At 40.8% G+C, this 14,120-nt stretch overlaps 1 protein-coding gene across 1 annotated transcript in view; it reads right to left on the reverse strand.

Annotated features, from left to right (window-relative positions):
* The window catches only part of LOC119909296 (pleckstrin homology domain interacting protein), a 33,968-nt gene that overhangs the window by 12,590 nt on the left and 7,258 nt on the right, over positions 1 to 14,120 (reverse strand). Inside the window, exons 8-24 of the mRNA XM_038727457.1 lie at positions 13,218 to 13,439; positions 12,521 to 12,621; positions 11,941 to 12,011; positions 11,439 to 11,539; positions 10,878 to 10,918; positions 10,244 to 10,342; positions 8,956 to 9,112; positions 8,338 to 8,472; positions 6,358 to 6,486; positions 5,927 to 6,152; positions 3,991 to 4,137; positions 2,401 to 2,584; positions 2,196 to 2,298; positions 1,844 to 1,981; positions 755 to 852; positions 419 to 626; positions 206 to 316 (exon numbers count right to left, since the gene is read on the reverse strand). Coding sequence (XP_038583385.1) covers positions 206 to 316; positions 419 to 626; positions 755 to 852; positions 1,844 to 1,981; positions 2,196 to 2,298; positions 2,401 to 2,584; positions 3,991 to 4,137; positions 5,927 to 6,152; positions 6,358 to 6,486; positions 8,338 to 8,472; positions 8,956 to 9,112; positions 10,244 to 10,342; positions 10,878 to 10,918; positions 11,439 to 11,539; positions 11,941 to 12,011; positions 12,521 to 12,621; positions 13,218 to 13,439 — 2,271 coding nt within the window. The remainder of the gene's footprint in view (positions 1 to 205; positions 317 to 418; positions 627 to 754; positions 853 to 1,843; positions 1,982 to 2,195; positions 2,299 to 2,400; positions 2,585 to 3,990; positions 4,138 to 5,926; positions 6,153 to 6,357; positions 6,487 to 8,337; positions 8,473 to 8,955; positions 9,113 to 10,243; positions 10,343 to 10,877; positions 10,919 to 11,438; positions 11,540 to 11,940; positions 12,012 to 12,520; positions 12,622 to 13,217; positions 13,440 to 14,120) is intronic.

Consider the following 14,120-nt stretch of genomic DNA (forward strand, 5'->3'; position numbering starts at 1 on the left):
TAAAAAACTCTTTTAGCTTATAGAGTTGGCAATGTCAGTCACGGTACCCCTTATATTCTTGTGTGTAATAGGCATCACAGCCTCATGGGGCCGCTAAATTTAGTGCAAGACTTTTAGTCTTGTTGCTATGTAAAACATGAGCCAGTGTTTTGATATGAGCAGACATGTGGTGCACATGTGGTGAGGACACTGTAACAGCGTGTACCTCGTCTCCCATCTGGGGTATGTAAGGACATCTGCGGGGGACCGTGTCTGTGATCCAGGCAGAGGGAAGCCACTCCTCCAGAGTTAGCCCTTCCTCTTGTAACTCTGTCCTCTGATTACACACAACAAAATAAACACGCAATATGAGGTCGTTACTTCACATTTAAGGTTTTGGAAAATAGGATTTTGTCAAAGGCAGCTACTGATGACAAACCTTCCTCTTCTCCTTTGGCTTCTTCTTCTTTGGTAATGCGCCATCTTTGTCTGCTTTCTCTTTCTTCCTTTCTTTCTTGCCTTCTCTCTTCTTCTCTCCGTCTTCCTCAGAGCCGCTGCTTTTCTTTTTCACTTTCACGCTCTTCTTTGGCGGTTCAAGGTTGATCCCTGCGTCTGCTGTCCAGTCAGAGTAATCGCTGGAGTAGTCACTGCAAGAGAAAAGATTAAATACAAAGATGTATCTTGCTTGTGTTTTGACTTGCATATAGCATGTGCTCGTATCTGTAGGAGATAGTTGATATGATAAATGTTTGTCATATATTTTTATATATCTTACCTTGAACTACTGTGGTCATCTGGCCATGGCTCCTTTTCCTCCTCATCCTTCTCCTCCTCTGAGGAATGTCCGTTGATTTGCCGTACCTCCACCTCTCCCTGGAAACACACATACATACATTTTATGTCAGCACTCTAATGGACACAATGACGAATGACAGAATCAGTGAAAAGAAAAGACATCAGATATCTACTATGGTTCTCAAAGTGGGTTCAGGGTTCCCCCAGGGGTCCTTGAGTGGGTTCAAGGGGGTCCCCAGCAAAAAATGAAATCATTTATTTTCACTATAATTCCATCCAGAAGAAACAAAGTGACAGAATGTCTGACTATTATGGTCACTGGTTTCATACACTTTCTGTAATAAAACATCAAAAAGTCCTGTCAAATGGAGGTCTGTGATCTAATTTGTGTCAGTTTAGGGGTCCTTGATGTGAAAAAGTTTGAGAACCACTGGTCTATCGTTGTCACATTTGTGAGCTAAGCAGTGGTGTGCTTGTATCAGCTAGCTTGATTTACTTCTGCTGTGGTCGTAAACAAGAGATATGGGGTACTGAGCAGAGCTACATCCCCTTTAAGCCTTCAATGCTCAACAAACAGACTATTTGTAATTGTTATACTTTTGTTCTGAGAGTGGACATTAGACTGCTACACTGATTTAAGCAGTGCATTGTGCCTGGATTATGTTTATGACAGGGTGTTCTTTTGGAAAATGAACACAGAGTGAAAATACATAGAGTCCAGTCTATGAACACATGTATTAGTCAGACCAGAATTGTTCTACACAAGTTTCTGGGGCAAAATAGCTAAATATTGGGCAGTTAAAGGTTAACATGCTAGTAAAGTCTTCTGGTGAAAATCAGCTGATCTAATATCAGGTCAAGAAGACAAACCAGTACAAAAGCAGTAATAACAAATTACATGAGCCAACAAAATAGGAAAAATAAGAAAAGAAGTTAAGAAAAAGAAACTGTGAAATTGTAAGATTATACTGCCTGGCTGAAAATCATTAGATCGTTGGGTTTAGCACTTAGCTCCCCCACAAAGTTTAAAACTAAACTGAAAACAAACTAGTAACAGTGTTGTCTCTACCTCTGAGGTGCTTTCATCGTCATCAGCAGCCTCTGCGCTCTGGCGGCTCGTCTCCTCCATGGCAGCACGAGTCTGATAGCCGTGGTTGCCCTGGCTCCTCCTCCCCTCGTCAACTACACACTCTGATGTCGGATGAACCTGCAGCAGCAGAGGACGAAGGACAGAAACGAGACAAAGTCACTCGATATGAGTACCGATAAATTTAATAATAATTAAACAAGAAATCTCTAATTAAAACTAAACTGTAATCCTGCGCCTAAGAGATGTTAAGTCAAAAATAACAAGGTTATGGGAGAAAAATAATTATACTCCTGTAGAACAATAATATGTGTGTGTGTGTTAACTCACTTACCCTGCTCTCCTTAGGGAGAGAGTGGATGGTACGTCTCCTCCTTTCTGACTGATAAATATTGATCTCCTCCTCCCCTTTAGCCTCACGCCAGTTTACCTGTCTCCTACACAATAAACACAGAGTGACGACGAGGTGTTAATACCATCACATCCAAAAGCGGGATCCTCTATTTGTTATCACTTTTCTGTGTGTGTTTGTGTGTTACCTGACAGACGCGTCCTCCAGCTCAGGGACCAGCACCCTGCGGCTCCAGGCCACCAGGTCTCCCTCTGTGGCCATCTGGCTGCGTGGGGCGTTGCTGTGCATCTGGCGGACACCCTCGATCTGCCCGCTGCGACGCAGACCCACATTGGGCGGGGAGTGCACCTCTGTGGGAGAACCCACCGATCCTGAGGGACCGAGACGTCAAAGAGAGAAAAAAATTGTGCTTTCAATTTGTCAATAGCATTTAAGTGATACGCGTGTTTTGGTGGGGAAATTGTCCTACTGCTTCTGACACCAAACTCATTCATGCGTTTCTAGTAGATCGTTCACTCAGGTGCTGCATTTACTAATGTTTCAGTGGATCTTAAGAGTGATAGCAGATGACTCAAATCATCTCCAAAGTGTGTCAATAAAAATCTATAGCTCTAAAATAAATGCGAAAAGGCTGCAACCCCCTCCCCCATCACTCCTGTGCACGAGCACTAACGCCACCTGTTGCTGATTGGCTGGAACAATGTTGTGTGGCAAAGTCCACACACTTTCTTTGTATTTCATTTACAGAGCCAGGGCTACGTAAGAAAACCGTACTGTTTTCAGAACACACTAGGGCTTGGCAATAAAACAATAATGATAATTATCGCAATATAATTTTTCTCAATAACAATATAACAACTGTTCAATAAATCTTCAATAAATATTTGATTTAATTGAATCACATACAAATTAGCGCTTAACATTTCTATTAAGATATTTATTTTGTTGAGGAAAATAGACTGAAGAAAGATTTTATCATAATTGTTTTAAATGTTCTGCCTCAGATTTGTTAAGTGATCGACTGTTTGGCAAGTGTTTGTCATGTTCTGACCATTAAGAATAGTTTAAAACCACAATTTACTATCTTCAGCTTTCATTCAGGGGTAAAAATCTGCCTTTAAAGTTAAAAGGAATAATGATTTGACATTTCGTGACAATTATCGATATCAAATTATATGAATTTTTTTATCCTGATTAACATTTTTGATCGTATCGCCCCCTGCCCTAGAATATACATAAAACAGAGAGCTCGCAAACCGTGAGGAATTATTAGCTTAATTTAACAAAACATGTACTGGATTACAATCACTTACTATCCCTTTAATCTTCCTTGATTAAGAAGTCAATTGTTTATCTATAAAATGGCAGATAGCAGCTTTTTCCAAATCCCCAAGTCTTCAAATTGCTTTGCTTGAAACAACTGAAACAGTTATTTTGTTGACAAGCGAATAGTTGATGTTAGTTGAAGGAGAAAAAAAAGACTTAAACCATTAAATCGGTTAACAAAGCGGTATCTACTAATTGCTTCAAAAGTAGTAGATTGAGGAACAGATACAAAGAGAGACTAGAGAAAAAACAATGATTGCAACTTGCAGGGAGTCAGTTACTGAAGTATTTCATTAGTTAAACTTAGCAGAATTTACAAAGAATACTTCAGAATTTTTCTTTTACTTTTTAGGTGAGTGAAAACAAAACCTAATTGGCATGGCATGTGAACCACAATGAAAAGCCGCCCAAACTATAATAGTATGACCCTCCTGTCATGACGTGGTCTTACCTCTGCTGGCCCTGGTGCTTGCAGCAGTAGAAGCAGAGGCGTCATTCGCTCCCAGTCTTTGGTCCTGTTCCTGCTGCAGCCTCTGAATCATTGTATCCAGCGGACTGGAGCCGTCCACCGCCTGCTCACTCACCACTTGGTTCAGGCCTGACACAGACAGGAATGGAGTAAGTGATAGAGAAACAGAACGTTTCGGGGGGGAAAAAAACACATCAAATTTAACAACAATTACGGTCATGAATAAGGCCACTACTGTCTTTATGGCATTTGTTTCTATTTCTATTAGACGAAGGTCAGCTAACAATTCCTATACTCTGCGTGTCACAATGCTCTACCAAAAAGCCAATGACCTTTAAAAGCTGAGAGCAGAGCAAGGTTTGGTTAACACTTTTACTGTGAGAGCATGTAGAGTCATATTGTCTCACAAGGAACTCCTCTCCTCCCCCTTGCCTCTATGGAGGGAAATTAGGTTGCATTCAGACTGCAGGCCAAAGTGACCCAAATCTTTTTGCTCATATGTGACTCAGATCTGATTTTTTTCTAACAGTGTGAACAGCCCAGGTCACATGGAATCTGGTCTTTTCCACTTTGGATTTGGGCCACTTTCATGTGGTCCAAATCAGATACAGGTCAAATTGTCCGGGCAGAAACAATAGAATGAGAGAGAGTTGTAGAGCTTATAACTGTAATGCAATGAAAAGGAAAGTTGTTAACATCTGTCATAAATCGGTATATGCTAATCTCTGTACTTTCATGTTTACTTCTGTACGATAGTGAGCATGCTGCATGTGACGTATAATTATTTTGTGCATCTAGTCACTTTCAGGCCATGGCCAGTTCACACTGGAGTGTGATATGGGCCACTCAAAAAAAAAAATCAGCTCTGGGCATGAATCAGAATTAAGCATTAAGGTCTGCAGTGTGAACATAGCCTTAATTTCACAAACGTGTATTACAAAATTAAAATAACGTGCAGAATTTTGGGTACTCATTCATGCAAGTTCCAATCCACACAGCAATGCCAAGCGATTTGAACACAAGTAAAACAGTTTTACAAATGCACACATCACAACCTGAATAGTAATATTTTACATGACTTTCAACTCCACAGATCTGATCATTTTCACTTTTGAAAAGCTTCCTGTTTATACAGATGTCTAAGAATGGTTTGTGACATTCTTTTGTATTTATTTACAGATTGTTAAATGTGTGAGCATGGATCGCCTGATACGCACGGATCAGGTTATATTTGCATGTGGAGTTTTGAGACTCTTAACAGTATCCAGCTCCAGGCATCCCACAAATGCATGCTGCGTTTAAGTGCTGGTGGAAAACTGGGACATCTGGGCTTTCAGCGAATTCAGGTGTCATTTCAAAGTGGGAATAACATTTTCCTAAACAGACAGAATAGCTCGTCATCCCTCGATTATAACACATACATTTAACAACTACAGACTCTAAACTGTACGTGTGTTCAAACTGCTTGCCATTGGTGGAACACTAATTTGTCAGATAATATAACACACATTTGTGAACATTTCGAGTCTAATTTCTCACCATATGCCTCTTTCACCTATTTCTACAGGGCACTACTGATGCATTTCATAAACTACTGATTGTTTATAACCCGGCCAAGATTTTAAACTGCATTATTAATTCTGCTTTTGATTGCCGATGCAGGTGTAGTTTCAGTAAAAGTCTCTCATTAAGCACATTTGAGGACATACGCAATTCTTGTCAGGCTATGAGAGCGGCATGCTCGACAAATGTGTCTTTGATCAGCAGACAGATGGGTTACAAGTTAGACAGAGGACCTCGGGTAAAGCTCTGATCTGACCTGGACAAGACAACAAGAGCAGAGCAGAACTTCAACTGAGTTCATGCTCTCAGACCATGCGGAGGAGAGATACTTCTGGACTGATTTCAGCCTCTGTACCTGAGGAAGTGACCCCCATCTGCGGGATAAGCTGCTCATCCCTGCAGCCCTCCCTGCCAGGCACCAGCCGCTGGTATCTAGGAGGGTGGGGGTTCCCGTCCACATCCACAAGAAAAGGAGGGGGCATCAGATGTGGCGCCTGCTGAGTCTGCTCGTCCAGCACATAATTGTTGGCATCTCGGATCAGTGGCCGGTAGTCGGTGTGAAAAAACATCTGGTCCGCTATCTGAAACGTAATGAGGTCCATACACAGACGCATTAGATTTAAAATGTTTGCACATAAGTGTGTTTTCAATGAGGATTGAGGATGCAAGAATGATCAGAACCACTGATCAGGGAAGGTGACATTTGTTATTACTGATAACATCAATTACATGAGTTGTTATTGTCAGGTTTATGTATGCGTATAAATATTAAAGGGGTTGCTTTACCTTGTCATACTTGCTGCTGGAGCCAAAGCCAAAGATGAGCAGGTGTCCATGGGAGTCGGTGGCTGCAAAATGCTGCCCATCTGGACTACATTTGCAGTCAAACAACGCCCCGTGCCCTTGGCCTTCGATCTATCCACACAGAGAGAAAGCGACGGGGAGGTTGGGAAAAAGCTGTACACTGTAAATCATAGTACTACACTGCCAGGGGGGATTCCAGGCAACGGTAACAGTTGTATGGCATGGACACAGTCAACTCAAAATGTTTAGTACACAAGATCAACTGCAGTATACACCACATGAATGTGTTGATCTAGGGCTGAACGATTAATCGTTTCCAAATCAAAATCGGCATCATCTTACACTGAAGTGTTTCAGCAGCGGAGCGTTTAGCCTACACGTTGTTAACGTGTTGTTAATTTGTCATTTTGTCTGCTTCAACTATAGATAACAGCTCTATGAGCCTGTTCTGTTCCACTCTGTGCAGGCTAACATTACATTTCCACATGGAGCATTTCAGAATAAGATCGTTTTGCCTGTTTGATTTTGCTGGCTTGTTCAGTTGTCCTAGATTTTTGTGGTTCTGCTATGATTAAGTAGGCTATGTAGAAGTCAAATTGTTACTTTTTTTGTCTGTTTTAACTGTTTATTGTTGTTGTACGATCGGGAGTCTGCAAAGGGTGTTAATGAAAATCGACCAGATTCTCAATGCCGTTGTGTGTCTGACTTCCTGCCTGGTTCACCTTCCACCGGCTTCCGTTACAAGATTTTACATAAATAGCACATGAAAATCACACATTTATGATTCAGCAAATAGCCACATTCTAAAAATTGTCCTGTTTGTTTTTCCAGGTAAACCATCAGGCAGGCAGCGATTCTTATTTCCAGCAGCAATAGTAGAATAACTAGAGTTTGATAGACAGCAACAGCAGAGATATCTACTATCTGCAAAAACAGAGCACCACTTGCAGAAACTGAAACTTTATCAACAGAAAACTGTTCTGTTAGCTGACTGTTGCCTTTAGTTCATTCTGTGGGGGTTTCCTTCACTCTCACAAGAGCTCCATTCAATCACAAGATGAAAACATTTTGCCTTTGAGTTTTTGCCTCCTTGTCCCTCATTCAGTAAAAAAGCCTTGTCGTCTGCCAAAGCACTAAACTCACATAGCACAGAGCCTAACCCCAGACGAACCTGAAGCTCTGAATGTGTAGTTAAGTGGTTTAGAAAACAGCCTAGTCAGAGATCAATTCTACTACTGGTCACGGTGTGCTAACTTTAGCAACTGTAAGGCAGATACTGATCTGTAACGGACATTTTGGAGTTCTTTGTAGGGGTGTGCTACTCTTCTAACATTTTTTATTTACCATTATCCCGTCATCGTTAGTTGTGTCCACAGGGGCCACTATTTAGCAACAGTTACATAGTCTCGCTTTCAGTTTCAAACTAAAATCTGGGCCGTTTCACGATAACAGACTTGAAACTATTCACTGTCTATGACCAACACCAAGATCTGGCCGACTGACGACACCACTGAGTGACTCACTTGTTCTGGGACTGTGATTAATGCTGTCCTTGGTTACCATAGAGATGCACACAGGAAATGCAACAGTGGCTTTAATGATTAACACAGTAGGTGAATATGAAAAGTGGCAAATGCACATCAGTGTGGTGTCATGATTTCATGCTACCACTGACTCGTGGCCACAGCCACACATACTGCAGGGGGAGAGCAATGGCGAGTGAGGGGGAAGAAATGGGAGACAAAGAGTGACACTGAAGAAAGGAAAGAGAAATCATGCATAGTGGGATACAAGCAAAGACTAAAGGAATAAGAAGAACAATTTAAAATGTGAATTTTTGCTGATTCACTGCGTGAAAAAACTGTGTCACACGTGAGGGGGGACAAATATGAGCGTCTGGTCAGTGAGCAAGAGGCAATGAGACAAAGGGACAGAGAAACACACGGTGCTCCGAAGTCTCACCATGTTGAAATAGGAGCGGATCTTGACTCCTCTGGCCAGGTCCCACACAACGCAATTCCCATCATGCCCCGCCGAGAAAAGGATTCTTGGATCAAAGGGGTGTGGCTCCAGAACAAACACCTCATCCTCGTGACCCTGTCATTAAACACCATGAACATGTAGATTAAGACACTCCAAAAAATGAACAAAAAGACAGAAGAAAAAAGAAATCATCAGTGTCTGTTTCTTTCTTCTTCCATGTGTATTTGCATGTTTTAACAAATTAGCAATACTTTGTGTCACTTAGGGTACATTACTCTTCCTGTGAGTGTGTTGAAGGGCAACACTGCCTACTATCAAATGTAGTAGGCATGTCCTTGAATGCATCACTAGAGGGAGTCTCTGCAAATCCCAGCTAACAATTGTATTACCATGCGAGAATTAAGATAACTTTGATTTTTGTTTTTTAAAAAGGTGGACATATCAATGATGCTGATGATGCTGCTGCTGCTGAAATGTTCAGGATGACAGATTTTGTGTTTCAAAGTAAGAAAACAATCTTAAAATCTATAAAGGTCTACAAAACACAAAGTACTCTAAATGGCATTTGTAGTATGAATGTGTTTCATCACTACACACCATCAGGACGTGGACGAGGTTGCCGGTGGTGGAGTTCCACACCTTCAGTGTCAGATTGTTGGCCGCTGTGATCACCGTGCCGTCATGGCGATCCCATGCTACCATTGTAACCTTCAGCTTGGTCACCTTGTCTTCCAGCGGAGGAGGGTTGTACTTCCTGAAAAGGAAGATGTTGGATGTCATGTTTGGTTTACTTTACAGTAATCAGTGACAAAAACACATCAAACAACAGACGTATTATGAAATGGTCAGAATGTCATGAAAAATAAATGCACCCTCTTTCTGAATAATTGATCAAAGAATGATCAGTGTATCACCTGGGCATTCCTGCTCGATTTCCATTCCTAGATTAATTGAATCTATTATCCTCAGTCCTTATGCACCATTAATGTGGAGCTAGATGATCTTGACAGCTTGACCTTATCCCTTTACAGTTTAAGATTGTTATTCACATCTGCTGTTACTGTTTACATATTTTAACTGTGAAAAACAGCAAATTAAAATATGTCAGCAATTTATATTTATATATATATATATATATACACACACACACACACACACACACACACACACACACACACATATACACACACACACACACACACACAGTATGTATCAGTCTAGTTATATTGTGAAGTGTTAAGTTGTGTTTTTTTCAGTTTTTATTATAATATCTAATCTTCAGTTATCACAATTAAAATTACATTTTGTTTTGATAACCAGGTTATCTTAATATCTGTATTTATTCTCATTGCTGTCTCATGTTTGTTGTGTTCATTCAGGCAATAAAGACTCTAATAGCCTGTCATTGTCATCTCCATTCATTCACTGTCTGTGACGCCTGCAATAAATCTATATTCTGACTGGGAGCAGTCCGGCGATCAATCACTTTGTCACACTTCATGCCACAGGTGTGAACGTGTTTTTTCCCCTGTAACTTAATTATGTATGTGCTGTACATTATGCAGTAGGTCACCATACTCTAAATAAATAAATGCAAAATGTAAATTTTGTGGGTAAAGCATTTTGCTGCCGGTACAAAGGGCATTAAATCTCTTTTGACTATTCCTAAATAAATCCTTTTACTTCAACACAGTGCGCATTTTCAATAGGGAATGTTGACACGCTATCAGGTCTGGGACTTTTGTACACAACATGATTGATTCTTGTAAAATTTAGACTGCCGTTATAACCGTAAGATCATCCCAACCCACGGCTCTGAGCTCTAAGCATAGCAGCGCTGGTGGAGAAGTCAGACTTTGACAGCAACACAAACACACACACATACCCTGGTAATTTGGTCTGCATGTCCAGCAGAATGCTCCTCCAGCCCTGAGGCTGCAGCTGCCAGATTCGTGCTGTACCATCCCTGCTACCGCTTACAAACCTGCAACACACAAACACACACAGACCTTTGAACACAGATTCATGCCGCAGCTACACTGTAAATGTAGCGCTCGATTTCTATTTCAGCTTTTTGCAATACACTGAATGCTTTTATCAGGATACACTAATTGTATGCACTCCCCCTCCGCCCCTTCCCTATCTCCTCTACCCCTCCTTTTTGCATAGACACTCTACCTCCCTCACTGCTGAGATTACAGCAACCCAAGGGAATTACAGCTGAACTTGTTTTTCTGCAAACTCCACGTAGACACACACAATTTAAAACTCAGAGAGTGCATGATATGTGCAAGTGTATGCGTGTGGCTATGCGTGTGTGCTAGAGGAAGTGTATTAGAGTATGTATCGGATAGCAAGTAAAGTTGGTGTTTCTGCTGACACCATCAAATCATATTATAACACCCAGAGGTTCCACAAAAACAAACAGCGGTGCACACACAAAAATTAAATACACCTATTATGTAGCTCACACACACACACACAGACACACAGACACACACCAACTGTGCAAAACCTACCTGTCACTGCAATGTGAAAATTGGATGCTGTCAACTTTGTCCTAGGTGAGAAAAACACAGGAGAAAAGTCAAAACAACGCAAGGAGTAGCAAGCTTTCCCTCTGCTAGCCTTCCAAATCATCAATTTATTGCGATAATTGTGAAAACCAAAAATCTCCATGACAACTGAAAAAATCTGCTGAGGATGTCCATGAGATGCAAAGCTTTGGAAAAATCAAGTAAAGTGGACCTTGATTTAAGGTTAAAAATTTTTAGTTTTTGGTCAAACTACTGTTCCAAAAGTCAAGAATGACCTTTTACGCTCAACATATTTCAGAAACAACCTGCTGACTGGTGCAAATCATTAAATATTTTATGTATATATTTTTATTGTATGTAATCGCTTTTTTTTTTTTTTTCTAAAAATAGAAAACAGATCATGAACAAGCCAAACAGATAAATCAAGTCTTAAATTCAACTTGTTGATCCATAAGTCGAAACAATATAACAATATAACGGTACCATTTTAAGCATCTTACTGTGTCATACAGAGAGTTACTTTAAAGCACCATGTTGACTCACTGTATGGGACTCAAGCTCGGAGATCTTCTCTGGTTGGCCTGACCCGAAGTAGTACACCCTGATGATGTGATCCGTGCTTCCTGTGGCCAGGAACATACCACCTGGATACACACACAGACACATACAGCGTCAGAGTAACACAATTCATACATTCCAGTACTTAAAAAAAACATAAATAATGTAAAATAACATACTTAAAATACAGACTTTAAAGATCAAACTGTGGTGAACCCAAATGGTCAAAAGTGTACAAACTCTGCAAAAGAAACTTTAAAGTAAATGATCAAATGTTCGAGGTCAATAACATCTCAAAATAGAAATAAACCCTCAACGACTGTGAAGCACACTTATTCCACATTTCCTGAGAAGCAGCAGGCCCACTTGAGTGCGGCTGTCAGTTGTGCTAGATTTTCAGTTAATCTGAGGCTGATTGTGCACATTGTTTCAGCTCTGTTGCTGTTTCTCCCGTGGTCTCGAACCATGTGTGAAAATCAAAGCCCACCTGCGCTAAAGGAGGAGCAGATCATCTGGACGCCAGGCCTGGAACGCTCTGTGAATTTACTGGGCCTCTGACTGGACAGACAAACACAGACAGACATTTCAAATGAAACACGCTGAACTAGTTTGCATGTTTTCAATGGAACAGCTTTGACAGGTGGGAGTGGTAGCTGAATTCAGCTTCCTTTACACACTGTGTTACTTGTACATACCTATTTTTTAAATAGGTTCAGCACACGCAGTATAAAACAGTAAAAATCAACTTCTGAAGCACTGAAGAAAATGTCAATCCTATCCACCGACCAAATGAAAGTTAAAACTGACAGTGGCCATAAAAAAAAGTGATAACTCATCCCAAATCTGTGTGTAGTTTACATCAGTACCATCTTAAAGGATGTTCTGCATGAGGCAAGACAATTTAAGAACAGCAAGCACAATAAAAACTCGGTAAACTATGATTTTCACCATGTAACAAACACAAATATGCATAATAAGTATAATGTCAATATGTCAAGGTAAAAGGTATGAACGGCACTCGCAGGTGAGACCGCGCCTACTGTGTGAACGCCGTCTGTGTTTCTCACCCAAACTTTAGAGTGCGTGCATCCCACTGCCAGAAGCAGATGGTGCCGTCAGCTCCGGTGGAGGACAGGTAGCGCTTTGAGCCGCAACAGAGAGGAGAAAACTGCAACGCAACCAATTAGAGGTCAATTAGAGCAATCAAAAGACGTTGCTATAGCAAAAAACACAAGGACAATTAACATAAGCTTGCATAAGTTTAAAAAGCATCCATAACATTATAGGGAGAGGTGAGAGATTTGCATACAAGCTTAAAATACAGATACACAGATAAATATGTAAACAAAATAAATAAGTAAGAGCTCAAAAACAAATTTGAGACAGGTAACAGAGGCCTTCTCAAACACTGTGTATGCTCAAACACTGCACGCTATAAATCCTGAAACTTTCCAGGATAAGGCTGGCAATGTTCTGTATTCTTATTGTCGACAAATTCCATGAAAAGACCAAAACCTGCAGTGAACTGATCCTTCCAAGAAAGTATTGCCTGTGTAGCCAAAGCATGATATATCTTACTCCTCTGTGAAACAGACCTCCATTTCTGTCTTTAAACTATTCAAAACCCATGAATGAGACATACCGTTGATCTGGAATTACGTTCCAATGAACATATGCACTGTAGTTTATTTTGAGTAAATCCCACTTTACCCATAGTGCCACAAATACTTACAAACTGGCCAAACACCCTGACCATGCCTGTACCTGCAATGAGGTGATAGAGGCTGCATGTCCTTCCAGGACGGCCAAAGGGGCACAGGTCTGTAAGCACCACACTCTGATAGTCTTGTCACAGGACCCGGCAGCGATCATGGTGTTCTCATAGCTGACGGCCATGTCGGAAATCTCAGCGGCGTGGCCGCGCAGCGTCGCCAGCAGACGCCCGTCATCTGTTCCCCAAATCTTCACAAGGCAGTCGTCTGAGCCCTGGAAAAGAAAGGCAGTGCCGCCAATATGGCTATCAAACGTGAGTGAAGACTCGTGTTTTGTATAGTTTGAGATGTGGCGTGTGCACTTCTACTAAGACAAATGAAACTTGTCAAGTTCAAAAAGATTTTAAAATATATCTGGCCACGCTGCTGCCTTAGACTGTCAGCACAAACAGAAGAGGGAACGTGGCTCTTCGATGCAAAAAATAGAAGTGACTAAAAGTGTGTCAAAAAGTGCCAATGAACATTTCAAGACACTAGATCATTACAAGTGCTGTCAGTACATTTACGTGCATGCTACTAACTTGATTATTACCAGTAAAGGAAATACACGAGTACTGCAGCTGTCATGGGAACACATTCACAGAATTATCTTAGGCCATCTAAGTCACAGTATGGACAAAATTAGACTGGTCAGTGGTGGAAAATTAAATACACTTACTTTCATGAATGCAAAAACATTAGGTACATTTACTACTGACAATTGCTTGCCTAATCTTCAGTACATCTGTACATTAAACAAATTGTGTACATTTAAGTTATTGGAGAAATCTGGTTCCTGCAACCATGTTAATGTTTGCTCTAATTATTACCTTCATATGGTTATTGACAATAATGGGCTAAAAATGTGCAAGTTAGCATACTGAACATCCTTCGGCATGACTTTTAACCACAAGGA

The sequence above is a fragment of the Micropterus salmoides genome, unplaced genomic scaffold (assembly GCF_014851395.1).
Source record: "Micropterus salmoides isolate LMB-PRFRI ecotype aquatic unplaced genomic scaffold, ASM1485139v1 Ms_hic_scaffold_18, whole genome shotgun sequence".
Taxonomy (NCBI): domain Eukaryota; kingdom Metazoa; phylum Chordata; class Actinopteri; order Centrarchiformes; family Centrarchidae; genus Micropterus; species Micropterus salmoides.